General features: G+C 42.5%; 1 protein-coding gene across 6 annotated transcripts; it reads right to left on the bottom strand.

Annotated features, from left to right (window-relative positions):
* Nucleotides 1–1,672: 1,672 nt before the first annotated feature.
* Nucleotides 1,673–23,380, bottom strand: KLHDC1 (kelch domain containing 1). Of its 6 annotated transcripts, none has more exons than XM_060269539.1 (13): nucleotides 22,810–23,374; nucleotides 18,891–18,961; nucleotides 16,880–16,997; nucleotides 15,894–16,012; nucleotides 15,201–15,279; nucleotides 14,998–15,081; nucleotides 14,168–14,251; nucleotides 12,888–12,946; nucleotides 11,835–11,947; nucleotides 10,732–10,804; nucleotides 6,182–6,266; nucleotides 5,680–5,732; nucleotides 1,673–4,214 (listed from the first exon to the last, which is right to left on the bottom strand). In XM_060269539.1, the coding sequence occupies exons 1-13, from the start codon at nucleotides 22,945–22,947 to the stop codon at nucleotides 4,040–4,042; spliced, it is 1,251 nt and encodes a 416-aa protein (XP_060125522.1). In that variant the 5' UTR covers nucleotides 22,948–23,374; the 3' UTR covers nucleotides 1,673–4,039. The 6 variants fall into 6 exon arrangements, 3 of the variants coding, with proteins under 3 accessions (XP_060125522.1, XP_060125613.1, XP_060125650.1); XM_060269630.1 differs by having other exon boundaries at nucleotides 19,120–22,905; XM_060269667.1 differs by lacking the exon at nucleotides 5,680–5,732 and having other exon boundaries at nucleotides 4,064–4,214; nucleotides 22,810–23,376.
* Nucleotides 23,381–24,268: the final 888 nt, after the last annotated feature.

Genomic DNA, 24,268 nt, shown 5'->3' with positions numbered 1-24,268 from the left:
ATATTCATTTCTACCCAGGGACTTCAAGGCGGTTTCCAGATGAGAGTGGTGTGTTCTCCCTGCTTAGAGGGAGGCAGGGAAGGAAAAAAAGAAAAGAATGGTAGAATCATAGAATGGTAAGGGAACCCAAGGGTCATCTAGTCAAACCCCCCTGCAATGCAGGAATCTCAACGAAAGCATCCATGACTGATGTGTTGCTTATTCAGGGAATCATAGAATTGTAAAGTTGAAAGGGGTCCCCCCAGGGTAATCTAGTCTACCCCCCTGCAATGCAGGAATTGCAGGTGAAGATTTCCTGACTGGGGGCCATCCGCCTTTTTTTTAAAAAAAACACCTCCAATGAAGAATGGTGATGAGAGAGAAGCCAATCCATTTTTGCTTCGCCCTCTCCATGCTGTCCTCCCAACAACCCTGTGAGGTAGGTTATGCCTGAGAGCCAGTGGCTTGCCCAAGCAGGTCACCCGGGATTTGAACCTGCATCCTAACCCCAGTGCTTCACACCAATTCTCGTCTGCCTGCACACAGAGGATAGAGATGTAAGCTGTTTTGCAGAGTGCTGCTGTCCATTCCTTGGTTTCTTGCGCATCCACGCTGGAAGGTGAAAGGGCTGTCAGTTAATGAGGGGTTGATGACTCACAGGCACCAAGAAGGGGCCCCGGATTCTTAACCAGGGGTCAGCAACCTTTTCAGCTGTGGGCCGGTCCACCATCCCTCAGACCATGTGGTGGGACGGACTATATTTTGAAAAATAATAATGAACAAATTCCTATGCCCCACAAATAACAGAGATGCATTTTAAATAAAAGCATATTCTACTCATGTAAAAACACGCTGATTCCCGGACCGTCCATGGGCCGGATTGAGAAGGCGATTGAGCCACATCCGGCCCACGGTCCTTAGGTTGCCTACCCCTGTTCTAAACCTTCTGCTCGAGTATTCAAGTGACTAAAATTGTGCAGCCTAGTATCCTCTTCCCTCTATTTTCCTTGGGGTGTGTGGATTTAGTTTTCAGTGGACACACAGAGCCTTTCTTCTGCTCTCAACCATCCACTCCAACTGCTAGATTCACTGTCTACCTGACTTACCTGCACCCCTCACCCCCACTCAACTGCCATCAATATTCTGTAAACTCACGGGCATTGCTGTTGCTTTTAAGTGTGATTTCTTCTGCATTCCTTGGCTATACCCCTGCCACAGGGCGCAGAAGCTCATTTGATGGGAGGAGGGTTATTTGCTTTTGTATTGCTATTTTGTACTTTGTGTTCGTATTTTGAATTTTTCTGTTGTGTTGTGAACCACATTGGGATCTTCAGATGAAGGGTCGTATACAAATTTAATAAATAAGAAGCCTCTTTCATTTGTTTCCAAATTAATAAACTGTTGTTGCAGTGTGCAATGCTCCATTCCTCCCCCTCCCCCGGTTTTCCATTTCTCTGTCCCCTAACAGTCTTCTATGGCCACTGAACATGCCCAATGCTCACTGGTCTGTTTGTGGGACGTCTTCCCTAAAGCTTTTTGAGGGTGGTGGTGTGGGTACTTCTGCAAACTGCAGGGTCACCGTATAACTGCCGACACCCTGCTTGTCTGCATGGTATATAGTTTCAGCCCCATAATAATTGTAAGTTTGCTATTGGTAAACAGGATTATATAATTGTATAACATAAACAAGATCGTCAGAATTCCATTTTTTTATTGCGAGAGAGAAAATTTCAGTCTTCTGCAGATAATATTGTAAAACACACATGAAAACATAATAAGGTAATAAAGGCACTTTTCTTTGGAACTGATTCTGAACACAATTTCAACATGAAAAACTTCCCTGTCAAAGGTTTTCTAGCTCAGGTATGGTATAATCATCAATGTTGCTACTGAAGTTCAGAGTCAAGTTCCCCTGACTTTTGACCTCATCAGGATTTGACATTTTAAGTAGCACCATTGTTATTTGCAAGGTTATCTGGAAGTCAGTAGAATTCTCACACCAATCCTAAACGCATTATGTAGAGGTTCCTTTAAAATAAATGACCATCACTTCAAAATACTGCCACAATCCACTGAAAAGGAAGTTTTCCTGCTCATGTATGGGAGCTGCTGCTCCCATTCATTCTGCAGAGGCCTTGTGCAGAACATCCCAGTGGATTGCACCTTTAGTCATGGGAGTCATTTGCAGAAACAAGCCTATGACTAATGCTTGACGCGTATGGCACTCTTGAGTAGCCTGCATGTGCTGGGGACCAGAATGCAAGAACTGAAGGCTCCTGTGCAGCATTCTCCAATGCCCTAATTTCCACATCTGGTCAGGTCAGTTCTAATAATGCAATAAAGGGTTCTTATCCTAATAGGCTAGGTTTGCCAACTTTTCTTTTGGATGGACTCCTTTTGTGTTTTAACAGCTGTGCAACAAGCAGCGACTCAGAGGAAACTAACTCGTTACTTCACCTACACATCAGAAAAGCTTCGCCTGCTGAATTTCAGCTTGTTAAAGGCACAGAACTTTCACACACAGGTTTGCAGCGTTAACCCAAACATCTGCCAGGGATGATAATTAAAAATACTTCAAAAGAAATATTTGTGACATCTTGATTTGCTCCAAGCCTGCTTCATCTGCCAATGCCAAGTGCAACATTTTACCTAGAAGGGAGCAGAACTGGAGTGAAGGCAGATAAAAATCACTTGCTCCCTACAGTACGTTCAAAGTACGTTATGCCATTGTTCCACGACAAAGGTTGGCACTAATGACTTCACTAAGCTGCTGCATCTATTCAGGTGCTTGAACCACCCGATTCCTCTGATTTTCAGTCATTCATATATTAGGTCCAAAATCATATATCTGAAACATAGCTCCATATTTGATAAGTCACATACTCCGGTTTTGGGAGTAAAAGCCCACATTCCTTATTTTAGCCTGTAGGTTCTGCACTAAGAACAAGGAAGCAAAGATCAGTTATATAAAAATCTGCATCACCCCTTCCCCAACAGAAGCAGAACTGCTACGGTGGGATTCGCCTAACAAGTTCCATTAGCACAAAGATTTCCACCTGCACAGTGGGCTCCCCACACCCCAGATCTGAGGGAGGGAGGAGACAAGGGAATTCCTCCCCTAGTATCAAAAATCTCCCTAATGAGATATATGGCTTAAATGTGATACTGAGTTATTAAGCAGTATATCATGGCATGGGTCCTCCTCCTCCTAATCCCACACGTGCTTAGTTATTACTGCAACCAGCCTGAAGGCAACTCAAAGTAGATGCATAAACAAAAAGATTCCCACCCCCGCTTTTTTGCTCAAAATGGCAAGTGAGTAAAAGTATTCAGAGTAAGATTCTATTCAAAACAGAACAGCAAAATGGTAACAACAGGGTCCCTATTAGCTAAATACCGAAAACTGATAGGAAATTTGTATTTTATAAATACTTTACAATAAATAACAAATAACAGCTGAATACAAACCTTACACATTGTGGCCTGTGTAACATTTTTAAAATTGTGATTAATTACAGTCCATCAATGTTTATTGCAACAGTAAAACTTTGCCCAGTAAAAACATTTAACACAAAAGTGCAACTTTAAAGTGTTTCTATAAAATAGTGTCAATACCCGGCCCATGCAACTTTCAACCAAGTTTTTTATAGTGCTGTCGAAAGAAGAGAGTTTTGCAGCTTCAGATGTATTAAAGAAATTCCCCTCTTCAGACAATGGCTAAAGGGTAGCAATACGCAGGAATATGACCAAATAAAGCTTTGACTGTCTGAAGCTTCATTAGCTTATTTAGCTTTAATAATAATAATAAAAGGTTCAACTAGCTTTATGAACTGGCTCAGTAGACCCAAGAAAGTTGTTATTAACCTCCAGAGCCCCTAAGCGGAGCTGTTATTACATCAGTAGACTCTGCTCCCATTCTTTATGCACCAGCAAATCAGAGTGCCTTTCACCTGACCTGACCCAACCTTAGAAATTCAGCCCAAACAGTCAACAGTAACATTTCTAAATTATCTCCAAGAAGGGTCTGTACTGTGCGCTGTATATTCATGAAGAATGGTTGCTAAGAGACGTTAATCTGGTCCTGTGCTGCTTCTTCAGCTTTTCTTTCTTGACGACGGCTAACAGCAGCCCAAAAAGTTATTTTATCCATAGCTTCCTCCAAAAGTCTAGATGGTAACCAGGATAGTTGGTTCTCCAAGAGGGCAGCATTTTTACCAATGCAGTCAAGGCTCAGTCTGAAAGAAATAATGCCAGATTACAAAGCTTTGCAGGTTAAACATTAAACTATATAGAAGAAAACAGTTTAATCCATGTGAGTACCTAGGTATTCTCATTTCAACTATGAATTTACCAGGTGGCTTTAGGCAAGTTAATATGGCTTAGTTGAAACATCACGCCAAACTGGTTTGTGCTAACTGCAGTTAAGACTCCACACCATGATTTGGACGTCCAACATTAAAGAGCAGCTTTTGTCTTCCATCTGCTCAGCTTTGCAAGTTTGCTCCCATCTATCTGCATGGTGCATTAGCCTCCTGAGGTGGAGTAATGGCCAGGACTGTGTTTTCAAGAGTTTGATAACTGAAAACCACAGCCCACATAAACTGTGGTTTGCAAACCAGCTTGAAATAGAGGCTTGATATCATAGTTTGACAGTGTTTCACACACCATGGTTTGTAAATCGACACTGGTTCAGATACAAAGATAGACAGGCCATGGTTTGGAGCTGACGACTGAATGTAGTCGCTACCTCAGCCAGGGCCCCTTACCTGCAATATGAGGACTAAAGTGATTAATTCAACGCTGTGCTAAGGTGATCGTTCTGTCAGCACAAGCATTTCAGCTCGTCTGATGGAATGATCCCCCTTCCCCCTGTGCACTGTTCTTGACACCCACCCACATTAAGCCAATTTGGAGTGTGGGAGAGGGAGTGAAGAGGGGGTGGAAGCAGCCCTACTGCACAAGGCTTCTGCTGACGGGACTCATCAGCTGCGTCTCACCCATAATGTTGACCTATTTAAAGTGATGTTGCACGATTATCAAGTGAATGGGAAAGGTTTTGAACTCTTCAAAGTCGCAGTTTTATACTGTATGTGGTTTCAAGTCTGAGATTAACAGATGCGCAACTGAAATAACACTCAGATTTCAAAGCCTCTGAAATCCACAGAATGTAACTGTCATGTCTCATGAACCAAAATTCTGCAGGACTTTGAGGTGCAGGGGATGCCCCCTCTTCCCTTCCTTGTCAGGGAATGCTTGAAATCATTACACTGTGTGTGGAGCATTCCCTGTCTCCCTGAGCAGCCCCTGCAGTGTGTGTCAGTGACCACCATTTTGGAATACAGTGGTACCTCGGTTTATGAACACAATTGGTTCCGGAAGTCTGTTCATAAACTGAAGCGTTCATAAACTGAAGCGAACTTTCCCATTGAAAGTAATGGAAAGTGGATTAATCTGTTCCAGACAGTCCGCGGAGTACTTAAACTGAAGCGTTCATAAACTGAAGCGAACTTTCCCATTGAAAGTAATGGAAAGTGCATTAATCCGTTCCAGATGGGTCCGCGGTGTTCGTAAACTGAAAATTCGTAAACCAAGGTGTTCATAAACCGAGGTTCCACTGTATACAGTTGCTTTTAAAAAGTGTTAAATTAAACTATGCTCATGGCTTTATAATATTGTTATTTGAGTAATTTCTCAGCTCACCTGAGAAGTGAGTATGGTTGTGTCTGAAAAATCAATAAATCGCTGCAGTGTCCCTAAGCAAGAACAACAACAAATTCAAATATTTATGAGTTACTTTGCAACAAAGGTACTTATAGCAACGTACAACAATAAAACATTCCATTAAAATATATGCAATTTAAAATAACAGAAAATCAACAATACCAATTACCAACAATTGGGTAACGAAGAATGACATAATATTTTAATAAGGTATTTAAAAACATTGGGCTAGAGCCAACAAAGTAGTTCTGATAATGCTAGGATTTCAATTTGTGCAATGGAACATCCTCTCCCTCTTCTCAAGCACCACCATCCCAGGCCCACCCCAAATCTGCTCTGGAGGGTTGTGGGAGCCCCAGAAGAGATTGAGAGGTGCACAGGGAAAGGAGAGGGAGTAGTTCAGGAAGGATCAAAACTCTTCTCATATGATCCAATTATTTTTAAGGAGAGAATTCAGGTAAACAGTGTTCTATTTACTGACCGTGTCCATGAAATGCAAGTCATCTTTACTTCCTCCAAAGACCATCACTTCACCTTCTTTACCAAGACAAGCTGTATGCCACAATCTAAAAGTATATTATAGTGAGAATAAATTCTCAAGTAACTGTGCATTTAAAAAAAAAAAGTTTTCAGGTAGCTATCATAGGGTTTTAGTGCATTTTGTAGGTCAGCTTTCACCAACCTGATGCCATCCAGATGTTTTGAATTACAACTCCCATCAGCCTCAGCTGTCATCTGGAAGGTATCAGGCTGGCAAAGGCTAGGTATTGTAGCACTCTCCCCCTTTAATCTGTACTGCATAGTAAATAGATTTATTTGAATGGAGCTGTCTCTCAGCTCTCGAACTAACTAACTAGTCCACTCAAATGGATTCTAAAAACATTTGAATTCATTAAACATGAATCAAGAATTTGCTACCCTTTTACTACTTACCATGAGTGGGCTTACTTTTTTTTTTTTGTCAAACACAACTGTTTAATAAACGTTGAAGAAAGCATCATTTTAAGAATTGGAATGCATGCAATCATAAAACCCAGTAAGATAGATTTAAATATGAGGAACACAACCAAAATAGTTCTCTTGTGAGTGCAGATTTAAAAAGTATTTTTAGCAAACACAATTAAAAATGGCTGCTGTGATATAGAGGGACTTGATTTGAAAGTAGGTATGGCCATGGCAACAACTAAAAAACTGGGCCATCAGAAAGAAATCTTTCTTTCTTACAGATCTTGGCCTTCACTCAGAATCATAGGGTGAAACCCAGGCACTGATTCTTGAACTTGCTTATTCTGAAGTGCTTAACTTGAGAGTTGGAGAAACATCCCTGGGACAAAGAAGGTACCTCTTCCCCTTCCCGTCTCAATTCAAAGGAATCTGACAAGCATGGAGATGGAATTTGTTACCTTAAAAACACACTTATGGGGGGGGGAAGTACAAGAAGAGCTTGGTAATTTAGTTTAGATACCAGCTTTCCACAGCTAGAGTGAGCTGCTAAGTTCAGCCCCCCCCCGATATGTCACTGAGATCAAAGGAAGGAACCAGGGGTCTTTAATCTCTCATACCTCCTTTGCATCTGTCAAGAGTTGGAGCTTTCTGAATGTTAATGGTTTACAAAATTATGTTAAAGGGAATAAGTTTTCTTTTTGCACATGCTAGTGCAAAATAAACAAATGGGTATGCATGTATACACAACAGTTCAAAATAGGACCAATTCATATAGGTTTGTAAAGAGCTTCACTGCACTGAGCTGAATTTTCTTTCAAGAATGAACAGACTGAGTATAACTCACTGAGGTCAACAGGATTGCAGGATTTGTCCCCTTTTGTTTATTTAACTATTGCAAAAATATGTGCAAGATGACTCGGCACTACATAGCACTTCTTACTTCATTAATTTCAGCAATTATGCACTGTTCTCCTTACACTAAACTGTATCCCACCTGTTCTCTTCCTCATACCTGTTGATAGGTCTGCCTCTGTCTTATCTGCATTAGGAAAACTCTGGCCTGGACTGGATCATCGCAGAACACTGGAAAGCCTTTCCTGCCTTGACTCTGTGCCTTGACTCCTAGCTTGAAACCTGAAGCTTTTTTTCTAGACTGATAGGTTTATGTCCTCTCACAGCTGCTCTAACTTAGTACCTAGACATTCTAATAAAGCATGTTATTTGCATCACATATCAGCTAGATTAACGTCACCTTTTAAAATAAACCCTCCACCTAGAATTATAGTACTGAGTTATAACTGAATTCTACAAAGTATTTTATGCAACTCTCAGGGAGGGTATCTTTTATTAAGAAAAAAGTACTTATCAGCAAGGGCCAATATCGCAACCGGAGTGGCAGCTGAGTCCATACTATGAAAAAAAGAATGAAGTCTAGCCCAGCACATGTGCTAAAGCACAACCAAGAGATGGCCAGGCTGTTTTAAGTCTTAATGAAATCACTCTGATACTTAACATATTTATCTTTATAGAAGGGTGAGATCAAACACAGATGTTTATCAGTTTATAGGCTGTCATGTAAGGTGATAACTTAGAACAGGTATCACAAACACCACAGAGACATGGACATCCATCCCAATACAGTGCTTTTTAAATGGATGCATTCATGTATTCATCATCATATATTCATGAAGTGTTTAAAAAGTGATAGTTTGGGTGTTTATCTATTTAGCAAAAGAATTTTTACACCACTCTTCAACTATATTCCCCCCCCCTCAAAAAATACATCAATTAAAATGTAAATAAAGGAAGAAAGGTCTGTCAAAGCCCACAAAATCATAAAAGCAGCATAAAGCAGTCAGCAGATTTTTGGAAGCAATTCACCTTGCCCCAGATATCACATACTCACATGTAAATTTCCTGACCCCCTAAACCATGGTTGGGAGAATGGGGCTGCCCCACAGACGCAAGCACTCCTTCCTCTGGGCCTAGCCATGATACATCAGTAGGTCTGCACCAATGCTAATGCTACTATTGCAATCATGGTTAACAGCAGGGTAGCAAACTCTATGTTGAGCTAACCACAGTTAACAATAGTGTCAGCTCATGCAGACCCTGCAGCATGGTTCATTCCAAAAAGGGAAGAGCATGTGTGCTATGGAAGGAGAGCACGAGGCTGCTGAGTTCTCCTAATAACGATGGTTATAGGAGATCAAGAATGTTATGTCTACACTGAGAGACAGAGTGAGTTCAAACTACCTTGTCCCAATGATTGCAGTGGAACTTCTTTCAAAGCAAGCATGTTTAGAAAATTGCAGTCTTAGGTCCTGTTGGCTTCAAACTATTGTTCTGAGGCCAACTTTCTCTGGATTAAAACATTTACTTAAAAATCTTAGCAGAAACGCAAATGCACTTTGTTTAACATTTGATTATTTGATTCCCTGGAGAGGGCCACTACCTGCTGGTAGTTTCCAGTTAGCAGCTAGTTTTACAAGAGGCTCCTTTGGGAAGGGGAAGCTGAGAGGCCCACCTCTCCAAAGTGGTCTGACAGACCTTCCACACAGCTCTCTTGACTCCAAAGTACTCCCCGGGAAAGCAGATGTGGTCATTGGGCCAACAGTTATTGATCCCTGCCCTCCACAGAGGGAGGAGTTGCTTAGAAGGGTCTGTGCATATTTTTCATATTCCTAGTGGCTTGGCTGCAGCTAAGCTAAGGAGAAACCCCCTACGTCTGCATTTCTAAAGCAAACATGGAGAAGGAAAATCTCAGTTTGATTTCAATCTAATTTTATATCTAATTGCTTTAATACGAGAAGATTCTACATATCAAAATATGTTATGGTTAGTGTGTGCTGCTGTGCGGTCTACCTAAAACATTGGGGGTAGAGACTTCATTGGAATGGAGGGGGGAAGTGATAGTTTGGCTCAGTTTAAATCAGCTTCTATCTAGTGTAGAGACTAGCTGTGGTCTGGGAGTGTAATTGCATCCACCTTGGTGGCACCTGTTCAGCCTTCAGTCTGCAGTTTATAATATTTGCACAGGGCCTGCACAGCTGAAGCCAACATGCAGGCCCTCTGAAAACAGGCATATCAAGAATGTTTTGTTATAGTGCAGCCTACACACACCAACACACACAAATAAATAAATAGAACGTGTGGATGCAGTCTCACTCCCTGACCCATGTAGATATTTATTTGAATCAGGGCTTTAAGGCCGCCATCCCAATCGCATGAACCAGGCAAGCAATTTCTCCTGAAGTCAATGTGACTTTCTTCCAAATAGGTGTGCATGATTATGTGAAATTCATCAAATATTCTTTCTTCACAATCGTATGTATCTATACTGATACCTTTTTAAGTATCATCTGGAAAATTATATCACTGGCTCAGACAGAGATATAGGATAAAGTTAACTGAAACTGTGCACAATTCATTTTTGTTTGTTTTTTAAAGATACCTGGTTGGATTCTAGGACCTATGATGAGACTTCCACTTGTCTAACAGGGCTTTCCTGCCTCCACCCTCCCACTCCAGAAGTTCAGGGGACCCTACGGGACAACATCTGATGTGAGAATCGGATCACCCCCTTGCCTGAACAGAAGTTTATACTTGCACTGGATCCAAGCCTATGCTCCGTTGTTGAACATGACATAATGATCTATTCATACTTTTTTTCAATTCCAGAAAAAGTTGATTAGTTTATTGTACCCAGAGGCATGCCTAGGTGACCTCAAACCCTTCGAAAGAAATTGTATTGGCCCCCTGCCCTCAGAAAAAGCAACACGTTACTGCAATAGCCACATTAGAAATGACTACATTTTATGTGACCCAACTACTCAAAGCATCCGGAGTGAAGGAGAGGCAAGGAGGAAGGGCAAAAGAATTAGCATGCCTTTGTGCCATGGCGCAAAAAAGATGAGAAGCTTCTCCTATGTTTGATTTCATCATGACAGTGGCGGCAAGTCACCACACACATCTACATCATACAATCCACAGTCTGATAGGTGATATTTGAACTCCCCTCCCCCCAGGCTTGCGCCCCGGTTGGGGGCTGGTTTCACCAACCCCCAGGTACGCCTCTGATTGTACCTCGGTATGCTCTTTGGTAAGTATGTAAGTTGTTGCCATTTGTTTCTTGCGACATCATAAATCCAACCATCACCTGAAAATAAAGATGCATAATTACTGCTATTTATTTTCTTAAAACACACACACATGTTGATAATAAGAGACCATTTAAGTTATGCAATATATTATGTTTCGTGTTTAAACATGAAAAAAATGATACTGAATATGAAAAACTGGGGCAACTGTGGACCTGAAACAAGGAGCAGCTGGACTTAACCATATCAGCACTACCTGCTTTTAAAATTCACTTCAGTTACAAAAGTGGTGGCAAGGAGGGGTGTTGTTACTTGAAGCCTCCTTGAGCATAGACTTGACTAGTTACATGGTTCTTTGGACTGGGACCACACTATGTTTCACAAACATTCAGCATCTCTGCTTGGGCTGCTACGCGAGTCCTCTTCTTTTCACCACTTTCCCCTTCTGTCTGTTAAAAATCCCAGTTGTGACAGGCTGCAGACTAGGTTGCACATTTCAGACTTCTGCTGCAGAGGCAGACAAGAAACTAGTCTTGGGAGGCAGGGATACCATTTTAAAGCCCAGATATCTTCAAAACGCCTATTGGCTGGAGATGGAAAGTACCCAGAACTCAAAGCAGCTTTGTTAGAAGGAAAGGTGCTCTGAGAATCTCTTTTGTCTGAAGACCTGGATAAAACTGCTTTCAAGAAATAATAAAATTTTACCCTATGTCTGTTTAGTTAGAAGTAAGCTCTACAGATAGATTTACCCCTAAGTAACTGCATGTTTTTTTTTAAAAAAATGCCAAGTCTGAAACTAAAAACTAAAGGAACAATTTTAAAAAAACATTCCTACACTGATTTTATCTTCAGCTGGCTGCAGTTCTTTGACTTGTCCGTCAAGAATCATGTATCCAGAGTTTTTCTGTTGCTACTGTGCAAGCAATTCATTGACAAACAAGTTTTTAATTTATCTTAGCATTATAGTTTGTTAATCACACAAATCATTCAGTTGTAAATTGCTTCCCTCTTAGCACAGTGTACTCAATAATTTTGAATAAATAAAGTGATAGCAATCAATTTCAATTAATATCAAATTACTGTACTTACTTAAAGGTACATTGTCTGAACTCAGCCCACCAAACAGGAAAAGTTTACTATCTGTTACAGATGTCAAAGTATGCCATGATCTGCCTCCTGGTTTTTCTCCATTTGTACAAATTCTAGGAAAAGCAAGCAAAAAAAACCAAAAGTCCTGCATAATTCAAGAAACAAACAAAATAATTATTGGGTGGGCAGTTTAGCATCTTTCAGGTGGCGGGAACAACTATTTTGCGAAGCCAGCATTCACGTCAGGTGATTTGCTTACAGAGCGCTTGCTTACTGCACCACTGCCAGTGAGAGTCCTTCCCATGGGTAATGCTCTATTTTTCAAGTCTTTTTGCTCTTGGGAACCTCCTCTTGGGACATTCTTAGGCTCCATGAAAATCCCAAGATCTGCCTAGGGACTCTCCTTGGCTTTCAAAATCAGGAATCCATAGCTGCCAAGGAGGCAGGCTCCTAACAAAAGCACTATCTGATACTGGTGAGAAGGGGGCTATGGACCCTGTTCTCCTTAGAGGCTTGGCATGTGTAATAAATATGTAATAAATGTGTAATATGCTAATAAATCCATTGGGTCTGAGGCCCAGAACAATAAATACTACTAATTTAACATCAAACAAAAATTAAAGGAGGGACAGCTAATGGAATCTGTCCTTATAGAATTCCTTCCTTCCTTCCTTCCTTCCTTCCTTCCTTCCTTCCTTCCTTCCTTCCTTCCTTCCTTCCTTTACAAAATACTGTTTTCCCAGTCTGAGAACACTCATAAGAATGGCTAAACGTACTTCAAAGATATGTCAAACTGAGATTTCCACGCAATCCAAATAAATGTTCCCCAAAACCATATTGCTGTTTACCACCCTAAAACAATGATCTAAAAAGGGCATCGTTGTTATTTTAAGCATAACAAAGAGCAGCTTTTTAGCTCAAGCTCCCCCCCCAAAAGAAAATCAGAGAAAAACAAAAAGAAAGTAATGATGCGAGTATTCAGGATTAAATATACAAATACATTGAACATGAATTGTTACATACAACAGAGCTATGACATGAGGAAAAACTTACTCTCCTGACCAAACCCAGGTATCCAGATTCAAAGAATGTAAATCATTCATTCTTTTTTGCTGTTAAAATAAAAAAGTTTAATTAAGAAATATGACAATACAGCCTTTCAGAATGATTTTCAAAGGAAAGCCAAGTAATAGATTCTGTCTGAGAACTCCTCAAATGGGCAAATTGCAGCTGTTTCAAGACAGATTGTGTTCTTTATGGATTAAGGCAATATTTCCTGACCTGGTAACCTCCAGATGTTCTGAACTACAACTCCCATGAGCTCCACCCAGCCAACACAATCAATTTTCTACCAGCATGAATCATATATTTATGTTATAATTCTTGATCACAGCAACTTCAAATGCAATCTGCATTTTCATTTTAAAAAAATACAGTGGGACCTCAACTTATGAATTTAATCTGTTCTGAATGCACACTCGTAGGTTGAAAACGTCGTAAGTTGAGTTTCCCATAGGAAAAGTGGTTTCCCATAGGAATGCATTGGAAACGGAAAAATTCGTAAGTCGAGGAAACCGCCTCTAAAAACTCGTAAGTCAAGGAAACCGCATCTAGCCGCGAACGGGTTTTCCGTTCGGATGTCTGAAAAATCGTAAGCCCGCGACCACTTTTCCCGCTTGTAAGTCGAAAACATCGGATGTCGAGGAGCTCGTAAGTTGAGGTCCCACTGTAAGGGCAGCCCTACTGGATCTAGACCAGCATCCAGCTCCACTAACAGCCCACCAGATGCAAGGATGGGAAGGCCTCAAAGAGGACCTGGGTGCAACAGTGCCCTCCCCACTTAATTGGAATTGCTCCTCTGTATCCTGTCCACATAGAGATGCCTTTGGGAAATCCACAAATGGACCCAAGGGCAAGAGTTCTCTCCTGGCGATACTCGGAGGCAGACTGTCTCTGGTCCTGCAGGCAGCAGAAGTATAAACACAATTGTAGCCTAACCTTGCTAAACATTACATGCATTTTCCCATTACATTAGTACCTACTACAATCCAAAGTATTTTCCTAGAAGATATATTTTACATGAAATGTATATTTTGGGGAGCAGTATCTATAGATTGCATTTGGAACTCTGTTAGTTTGGTAAAGGTTGACTCACTTTTCAAAACACTGCAGCTCTTATTAAAAAGGAAAATAGGCTCTCCTTTCCCTCACAGCAGGCCCCACCATTTCAATACTTATTTTTATTTCAAAGTTGAGTGCTTTCCCCTTTCCAGCACTGACACATCCCTCTTCTCCTGTTTTTTTCATAGCGTAAACATAAAATCAGTACAAACCAAAACACGGCCTCCAAACACGTAACCTTTATTTCCCAGGACTGTGCATGAATGTGCTGCTCGTGGCTGAGGTGGAACTCCATTCTGCAAGCAAAGACAAAAGAAGTACTGCTGTGATTCTTAGGACTGCTGTAATGCGCTTGAATCAGGACTGCCTTTGAAGATGGTTTAGAAACTTCAATTGCTGCTGAATGAATTGACTGCCTACATTCTGGTATGGACCGGAAAGTCAGAATATTCAAAATCAATCCTGTCTGTGAGTTTCTGGGGCCAATTTAAAAATGGTTGTGTTAACCTAAGTCCCTGAAAGTTTGGAATCAGGTTATCGGCTTCACCCATATGATTTTTGCCTGCACGTTAACATCTGCATTGAAGGTCCTACATGGATATGGGTATCTTACCACTGGAAAGATCAACAAAGTTGCCTAGCACTAAAACACAGAATGGGCATCCTGTCTAGGTTCACCTATGATGTCTCTTCTGTGTGGATTGCATTGGCCTCTTCAGTTCAGGCATTCAAACTGGCCTCAAAACCAGTTTGGTTCGCTGCTGTCTTCTCCTAAGACTGCAATAGGTTTTTATTTCTTAGAAATACTTTAAAATGTTTGTGTTTGCAGATTGGTTTTTCCTATGGTAGGGCATTACCCTTAAAAGCAGCCTAGAAATATTTTGATAAATAAATAAATGATTTAGAATATTCATATCAATCCAAGAGCATAAGGAAAGATATGTGAGATTGTGTTTGGAAAGCCTCTGGAGGACAAAGAAATATGACAATAACAAACCCAGAGTTTGTTATTAACAAACACTTGTTATTAAATAACACTTACTTTAATTTTTGGCTGATACCAAGTTTGTGTAGTTGTATCAAAAACATGAACGTCATTGTGCCATCCCCAGAATATCCGTTCTCCCTAAAAGAAAAGAAAAAGGTGAAACAGTAGGTGAGAAGGAATAAAAGACAATAAAACCACTGCTAATATTCCATCCAACGCAGGGTCTTCTTTATCTGAAACTGTGACAGATCTCTTACCCAATATGCATCATGAACATCAAAACAGTCACTCAGCTCACTTTGCTTTCTACAGCCATAGCCACCAAAATAGATGAGCCTTTAAAAAAAAATCAGAATTAAAATTTACAAATTTATTCCTGGCCATTAGATCTAAGAGGTCAGATGCCCTAATTTAAGTCCTCTAGAGCAGCCTTCCCTAACCTGTTGCCTTCTACACATTTTTGACTACAACTCACACATCTAGAAGGCAGCAGGTTAGAGAAGGCAGCTCTAGAATTATTTGAGATCTGCAATCATCTTGTTTCAGTTCTCCTTGTGTGTGAAACCTTCCCACCCTCCAGTGTGCAAGGAACTACTGGAGCAAGGCATTTAAGAGTAAAAGGCATTAAAAGAGTAAAATGCAGATCAATCAGCAGAGAAAAACTCAAATATGCACTCATATTTTAATCATCTAATCTTTCTAAGTCAGTGAAACACTGTCATTTAATAAGGTTTTAATATTGCCTTGGGCTCTAATCCTATCCAATATCATGCCTCACACATAATTTGCAGGCTGTTGACATCAGCACAATTCTCATTTTATAAGTGAAGGAACAGAAGCACAAGTGAATTAAGGGAAGACAAAGGTCATCAAGCCACACAGAATTACAACCTGGTCTGTTCACCAGCTAATGCCACCTCCCCATTTGTGAAATCACCCATGACAATTACCTGTCTTTATACACCCAGCAGGCAAGTTTGTCACGTGGTGTAGGAGGCTGACCTTTAAAGTCTGTGATTTTTTTCCACAAATAGGTTCCATTTCTTGTTCGCAAATTAACATAATAGAGCTTAAAAGGAAATTAAGACACTTTCAACACACAGCAAAATTCTGGGAAAAAATGAAGTGCTAATTGGCAAAAGTGGTGTCTGGAGAGAACAACCGGTAATATTTAGTCCTTTATAGTTTTAATAGAAAAGGCTTAAATTCCTCTTCCTCCACTTCCTCACTGCTAATAATGAGCAGCACCTCTCTTTGTAGGGGACTTCCGTATTCTAATTTTAACTTTTGAAAGTCAGACTGTCCTTAACCTTTTCCACAACAGCAACATAAATTCCAAAGAAATAAAATGAAGCAGAAAGGCTTAACCTCTCAATTTATGTTTGGACACAACTTCTACTAAAATTAATTACTGTGATGCCCCATCATAAAGAGTTATAGAATCTAGTTACTCCACAGAATCTAGTTCCTAAACATTGGTGTCAAGCAGAGTCCCTCTGACATCAAAGGGCAGCTCTGCAGGCTTATATAAATTTTGAATGGCAGCATAACAAACTGGTCATCAAATTCACACTGAGTTGCTGCCCTTCTTTTGGTAGCAGCATAAAATGTACAGAACTGCAAAACAAATTACACACACCCAATTAGGCTGCTTTTCAAACATAAGCCCCCACATCACATGGCAAACCATTATGGAAATTAGGAGGAGGGTTAAAAGATTTTGTGTGTGTGGTAGGTTCGGTGGTTCAAATACTTGGGCATGCCCTAAAGTTGTTCTTTTGGTTCTAGCCACAGTTATATCCGTGTGAAAATAAAATCAAAAGATAATGTTGATTTCTTGAACATTTTAATTATCACTACAGGTACTATACTATTTCATCCTTAACAAGCTTGGTAATTCTATCCGAAAGTTTCTAAAAATAAAGGAACCCTTTACCCGATTGCTGTATCCTTTGTCGTCATATCCTCCAAAGATGTAGAGCTTTCCATTAACAGACGCTCCGCAACTTCCAGACATGGATGGAGGCAATTCACCTTCCATCAGATGCATCGACCTGTAATTCAGCGAGCATAAGAAACCCCATAATTTGGCCCACAGGTTCAGGAGTAAATTCTTTCGGAAGCCCTCATGGGAAGCAATTAATGAATGAAATATGTAATAAAATACAGGTAGTAGTTAGCAAAGGGTAGGCTGAGGTTGGCTGGGCAGTGCCCCGTTTGTCCTAATGGACCAGACTCCACTGGTGGCATCCCTGGACACAACACAACCTACTATTGGCATGTATCTTTGTCTCAAGAGACAGTGGAGTGTGCCTCTGGGGATAAAGTCAAACTGCTGCATTAGGAGCATCAAAGTGACCTCCCTGGTGTGCAAGCCTGGGCAGTGTGAATGGAGGTCCTGGGATGGCCCCCACTCCGCCTTGCTGTGGTCCAAATAAAAGCAGAGCAATACATTCAGGCACCATCCAACTGTCTTACAGACTCCTCTCCGGATTTGTGTAGGGTTTACTCCTTAGCCTTTTCTTCTCCTGAAGCTATCCAACAAGGCAGCAGAGGTTTAGGGTCAGAGTTTCCCTTCTCCTAGATGGGCTACCTTCCCAGGCGGCTCCTCACTTCTCTCTAAAGCATATGCAGACACCGCCTTCTTGACTATTGGACCCACTGTTGGTCTCGTCTGCTCAATCCGCCAGAGGCTGCCTTTACATGCAGAGGAAGTCCCTCACCCGTCAGCTACCCTCACCTGTTTTGTCTGGCCTGTCAAAGCCACTCCTGGGGTGTGTCCACTGTCACAAAGCCTCCAGGACTAGTCGCAGCAATACAATAAAAAGGAAGGAGAAACACTGATACCTTTTTTCCAGCACATACAGTGGTACCTCGGTTTAAGTACACAATTGGTTCCGGAAGTCTGTACTTAACCTGAAGCGTACTTAACCTGAAGCGAACTTTCCCATTGAAAGCAATGGAAAGTGGATTAATCCTTTCCAGACGGGTCTGCGGAGTACTTAAACTGAAAGTATTCAAACTGAAGCGTACTTAAACCGAGGTATGACTGTATTATGGTTTTCCCAGTAGTGATGTATGGAAGTGAGAGCTGGACCATAAAGAAGGCTGATCGCCGAAGAATTGATGCTTTTGAATTATGGTGCTGGAGGAGACTCTTGAGAGTCCCATGGACTGCAAGAAGATCAAACCTATCCATTCTGAAGGAAATCAGCCCTGAGTGCTCACTGGAAGGACAGATCCTGAAGCTGAGGCTCCAATACTTTGGCCTCCTAATGAGACGAGAAGACTCCCTGGAAAAGACCCTGATGTTGGGAAAGATTGAGGGCACAAGGAGAAGGGGACGACGGAGGACGAGATGGTTGGACAGTGTTCTCAAAGTCACCAACATGAGTCTGGCCAAACTGCGGGAGGCAGTGGAAGACAGGAGTGCCTGGCGTGCTCTGGTCCATGGGGTCACGAAGAGTCGGACATGACTAAACAACAACAACAACAACAGCCACTCTGTGGGTTTTTAGAGGCACGGTGCTTCCAAATTATGCAGAACTTTCCACCAGCCACAACGGAAAGGCAGCTAGGCACATACTTCGCACTCCAGGATTAGGCCATTTGCTTTTCATGTGGAAGGTGCCAGTAAAAAGCAGCAACAACAACAACATTATGCAGAAATTCCATAAAAATCCATGGGAGTTACTTTTACACAGGGAATTTAGGATCGTTCCTTTTGCAACAGTTATGAAGGCTTGTGATACAAAGGCCTTGTTAAAAATTGCCAGTAAATAATATGACTTATAATAATAATAATAATTTATTATTTATACCCCGCCCATCTGGCCGGGTTCCCCCAGCCACTCTGGGCGGCTTCCAAAAAAACAGAAATTCTAAAATACAGAAATCCATCAAACATTAAAAGCTTCCCTAAACAGGGCTGCCTTGAGATGCCTTACCATAATCCACTGTCAATTTCATAGATCCACAGCTCATCGTTAGGTAAATAAACTTCATTTTCTTCAATTGACTAAGCAAAATAAGAAAGAAAATCATAGGCATACAAATATTTCATCAGGGTCACTGAAAATCTTCCTCTTCAATAACAAGCTACTTTTCATTTCAAATTATAGCTTCTCAGGAAGTGATTTGTATTGTGGAAGCAGTGCTGCACACTCATGGAATTACCTTCCTGTACACAGGAGTTTTGCTACCGTAGCCACCTAAGATGCACTCTGCTCAGAGTGCCACCAAGGTCTCTTGGGAAATTAAATTAAGTCTGGTTCAGCAGCAAATGGGAAGCAGGGAAATCGAGGCACTCAAAAGTATTGTTAAAGCAATGTAATAAAGAAATTCCTATTTTGAAGAGTTGCCCATCCTGAAAAGTATTAGTGGTGATCAAGACTTTCAGGAAGTATTAGGTATTAAAACCAGCCACCATAAACTGGGATATTTAATGCCTAATCTCAAGGCACAAGGCAATCAGGATTCTTGAGGAGGAGGAGGAGGAGGAGGAGGAGGAGGAGGAGGAGAAGAAGAAGAAGAAGAAGAAGAAGAAGAAGAAGAAGAAGAAGAAGAAGAAGAAGAAGAAGAAGAAGAGTTTGAATTTGATATCCCGCTTTATCACTACCCGAAGGAGTCTCAAAGCGGCGAACATTCTCCTTTCCCTTCCTCCCCCACAACAAACACTCTGTGAGGTGAGTGGGGCTGAAAGACTTCAAAGAAGTGTGATTAGCCCAAGGTCACCCAGCAGCTGCATGTGGAGGAACGGAGACGTGAACCCGGTTCCCCAGATTATGAGTCTTAGCGCTCTTAACCACTACATCACACTGGCTGAGCTAGAGAGGTGGAGACTATGCCACTCATGTGGAATTATTATTTTGTACTAAAATCAGTGTAAGATCTTTGTGCCTGAACAAAGGCAGGGAAAGCAAAATAAAAAAATTCCTTCAGTAGCACCTTAAAGACCAACTAAGTTTATATTTTGGTATGAGCTTTCGTGTGCATGCACACTTCTTCAGATACACTAGAAACAGAAGTGTCAGACCCTATATATATACAGAGGGTGGTGGGGGTGGGTGGGAATGGGAGATGGGCTGATGGGAGTGGTAAACCTGTAGATGGGTGTTAATGGCTGCTGATGGCTGCAATTAGTCCTGGGCTGAGGTGCTAAAGAAAGCTTGATCATGCATAATGAGATAAGAATCCGATATCTCTATTCAGCCCAGGTGCTTCCATGGTTTTAAGCTTGGTAATGATTTCCAATTCAGCAACTTCCCTTTCCAGTCTGTTCCTGAAATTTCTCTGTAATAAAACAGCTGCTTTGAGATCTTGTATAGAATGTCCTGGGAGATTGAAGTGTTCTCCTACTGGTTTTTCAGTCTTATGGTTCCTGATGTCAGATTTATGTCCATTTATCCTTTGGCGTAGGGTTTGGCCTGTTTGTCCAATATAGAGAGCTGAAGGGCACCGTTGGCATTTGATGGCATACACAATGTTAGAAGATGAGCAATTAAATAGTCCTGAGATGGTATGTTGGATGTTGTTGGGGCCAGTAATGGTGTTGTCCGGGTGTATGTGGCAGCAAAGTTGGCATCTGGGTTTATTGCAGGCTCTGGTACCAGTGTCCATGTTAAGTCTGGTGGTTGTATTATTGTGGGTGAGGAGTTGTTTAAGATTGGGTGGCTGTCTGTAGGCAATGAAAGGTCTTCCTCCCAGAGCTTGAGAAAGGGAGCTGTCATTGTCCACCCTCTGTATATATATAGGGTCTGACACTTCTGTTTCTAGTGTATCTGAAGAAGTGTGCATGCACACGAAAGCTCATACCAAAATATAAACTTAGTTGGTCTTTAAGGTGCTACTGAAGGAATTTTTTTATTTTGCTTCGACTCAGACCAACACGGCTACCTACCTGTAACTAAAGGCAGGGAAAGGCAGACTAGTCATAGCAAGGCACAACCTTCTCCCATACTCCCGTAGATCTCAGCAAAAGGTCTGCCGCTGCTCTTTCTGCACTGCTGTTCTGTGATCGTTTAGCTGCACACAAATGATGTATTTGGGAGAATGTGCGCATGTGACCTCCAAGCAGAACCAAGAACTGTATTTGTGAAACTGAAATGGCATCCCTCCAGTTTGCTAGCAAAGTCAGAGGAGAGAAACCACACCTAGAATCAGCCAGCTAATGGCACTGTGAATAATTATTTGAACGATGAAGTTTTGCATATGAGAAGTGGTGGTCACTGCCAGCGGTCCCTGGCTAATGCTCCTGTGGCTTCCTGCAACTGGTACGGTATTCAGAAGCATGGAGGCAGAGCATAGCTATCAAGGCTATTATCCTCCAGGAATATGTCCAATCCTACTCTAAAGCCACCCAGGACCATCTTGGCTGTGAGTCCTGGAAGACTTGCACCATGCCATGCAGGCATGTTTGTGCTAGCCGGGGCTGACATGGTAGTAGTACAGTGGTACCTTGGTTCTCAAACTTAATATGTTCCAGAAGCCTGTTCCAAAACCAAAGTGTTCCAAAACCAAGGCATGCTTTCCCATAGAAAGTAATGCAAAATGGATTCATCCTTTCCAGACTTTTAAAAACAACCCCCATAACAGCAATTTAACATGAATTTTACTATCTAACGAGACCATGGAGCCATAAAATGAAAGCAATAAACAATGTACTGCAGTCACACAATCAATCCATCCATCCATCAGTAGCTGAACTGGGTTCCACAGTCACAAAAACAAAGAGAGCAGCAAAAACAAAAATGCAAAATAAATAGCAAAAACAGGTAGACCTCAGCATAACACTCAAAACGGAAGTGTGGCACTCGAAACAGAAGGGTAACACTCAAAACGGAGCATGTTTGGTTTCCGAAAAAAGTTCGCAAACCAGAACATTTACTTCTGGGTTTGCAGTATTTGGGTTCCAAGTTGTTTGAGTACCAAGGTACCACTGTAGCCCAAAACATCTGGAGGGCGTCGGGTTGGGGAAGGCCACCCAATGCTTATATGGCCCCAACAAGGCTGGGACCAGTTTACCTGCAAGGTGGCCTCACCCCATAATTGCCCACCCAGCAGCTTCAATGGACAGAACTGGCACTGTTACAGGTGCCCCATGAGATCTATTCCACATTTGTAAGAATTCGACTTTTTCATGTGGCGGCACCTACACTTTGGAACTCCCTGCCTATTGACATCAAGCAGGGGTACACTACACTGCACTTTTCCCCATACATCATTATTTAAGCCTGCCCAGGTGTTTAGAAAGTGTATTCGAATTTTCATGTTTTAAGACTAGCCATTTCAGCTTTTCTTGCTGATAATTTTACTGTTTTATTATTATATTTTCTAAACCGCTTTGAGGTTTTATTCCTCCCCCCCCCCCAATCAAGCGGTATTTGAATCTTATGACATGAAATGCTATCGGCGGAAGAGTGCGAGTGGCGGGGAAACAAGCATCCACGCCGCCCTTCTATTTATTGAATTTATATACAGCCCTCTCCCCGAAGGTTAAAAACATGGAGCTGAGAAATAAGCAGCGACCGCGGCTGTTAAATGAAGTCTCCTCAGGGCAGGGGGCGGGGAAATAGGCCGGCCGCCGCGCCTCGAAAAACCAGCGACCAATAGGCGATGGCGGTTAGGTAAACGACGGCCTCTCTCCCCAATCCCGCTTCGCCTCTACCTCCACACCTCCGGGGCCTCTCGCGTGCCCTGTCAGGCTTTCCCGCCCATTTTGCTCTCCTCAGCGAGCGGCCGAGTGGGCGGAGCTAGCGCCCATTCCCCGCCCTCCGTCTCTTCACCGTCTCCTCACGAGATGTTTTGTTGTCGCTCGCCCGCCCGGAGCCTCCCGCTTCTTCGCCGCCTCCCTCGCTCCTTCCTTACCACGTATCCCCCCCACACGTAGAGGTAGCCGCCGTCCACCACGGCGCAGTGCCCGCTCCGCTCCTCGGCCACGGAGAACTCCTGAAGCGGCGGGGAAGCGGCGGCAGCAGCAGCAGAAGGAGGAGTCGCCGCCGCCATCTTGACGCGGGGTGACAAGGGAGGTTGCCGTCGCCGCGTCGTCCCCTCAGCAACCGCGCAGCGCCCGACCGCTCGGAACGCGGGCCTGGCTCGGGAGCGCGACCCGGTTGGCCTTGGGAGGAGAGCCGAGGGCCGTCGCGGAGTCGCTTTTCCCTCCGCTTCCTCTCGGCGCGGATGCGCAGGACTCGCCTCGAGCCAACCGCCCCGAGAGTCGTTTGAGGGGAAAGGCGGAATACGCAGGAGAGAGAAGGGGGCGGGGGAAGAGAAGAAGAATAAACATCAGTAAACTGACGCGCTGTTGTCTTCGTTATTGTCTATTCGTCGTCTTCTTTGGCGATCACTCGTAGCCGAGTAAGATTGTCTTCCACAAACACGATCGTAAAACAGCACTGTGATAAGGGCCGGGGGAAAGGCAAATCCCACGGCCTTAGGGAAGGAATTGAAAACGAAACTACCTCTGGCGCGACCGCACTGGAAATACCGGCGCCTTGGGTCGCCTCTTCTTTAAAAGGGCCAGAAAAGGGAAACTCAAAAGGCCCGAGGGGCTGGAGCGGCTTCCCTAGGAAGAAAGGGTGCGACGTTTGAAGCTTTTTTAGTTCAGATTGAAAAATAGCGAGTAAGAGGCAACATGATAGAAGTTAATAAAACAACACATGGAAAGGGCATTATTTTATTTTATAAAGTAAGCATTATAGAAATCTTGTTAAATAAATAACCCAGTGCCCAGTAACGGTTCTTCATCATCATTGAACAGGTTGTTCAATGTCTTTGCTTTGATGAAGGAATTGAGGGGATGCTCATCCTCCTTTGGCGATCACACGAAGCCGAGTAAAATTGTCTTCCATGAGTGTCAGTGGCCGTGGAGGCCAATTCTGGAGCCACATATCCTTCCACAGTGGGGACACTGGTTTCCTGGCTGTCAGCAAACATTTTCAGCAGGGGTCGGTCCACTGTCCCTCAGACCTTGTGGGGGGCCGGACTAAATTTTGAAGGCAAAAAAAATGAATGAATTCCTATGCCCCACAGGGGGGCATTCCTAGGCCAGCCTGAAGATGCTATTATGGTTTGTTCTGCCCCCGAGCTCTGGCCCTTCCCCTGTACTCTTTCCATGCAATCACATTCTCCTTTCAATGTAGTTACAGGTAGGTAGCCGTGTTGGTCTGAGTCGAAGCAAAATAAAAAAATTCCTTCAGTAGCACCTTAAAGACCAACTAAGTTTATATTTTGGTATGAGCTTTCGTGTGCTACTGAAGGAATTTTTTTTATTTTCCTTTCAATGTAGTCCTATTTACTCGAAGCAATTCTTAATCATTAAAAAAAA

This window comes from Zootoca vivipara, chromosome 1 (genome assembly GCF_963506605.1).
Source record: "Zootoca vivipara chromosome 1, rZooViv1.1, whole genome shotgun sequence".
NCBI lineage: Eukaryota > Metazoa > Chordata > Lepidosauria > Squamata > Lacertidae > Zootoca > Zootoca vivipara.
Note: the sequence above shows the minus strand (reverse complement) of the source record. Positions and strands in the feature narration are given on the sequence as shown.

Excerpts from the sequence above, each read along its gene's own strand:
- KLHDC1 (XM_060269539.1), bottom strand. The coding sequence starts at position 22,947 with ATGGCGGCGGCGACTCCTCCTTCTGCTGCTGCTGCCGCCGCTTCCCCG. Across the intron at positions 12,947-14,167 it reads TGTTTGGAGGCCGTGTTTTG|CAAAAAAGAATGAATGATTT; the intron begins GTTTGTACTGAT and ends TTATTTTAACAG. Across the intron at positions 6,267-10,731 it reads TTACCAAAGAGCATACCGAG|ATTGTGGCATACAGCTTGTC; the intron begins GTACAATCAGAG and ends ATATACTTTTAG.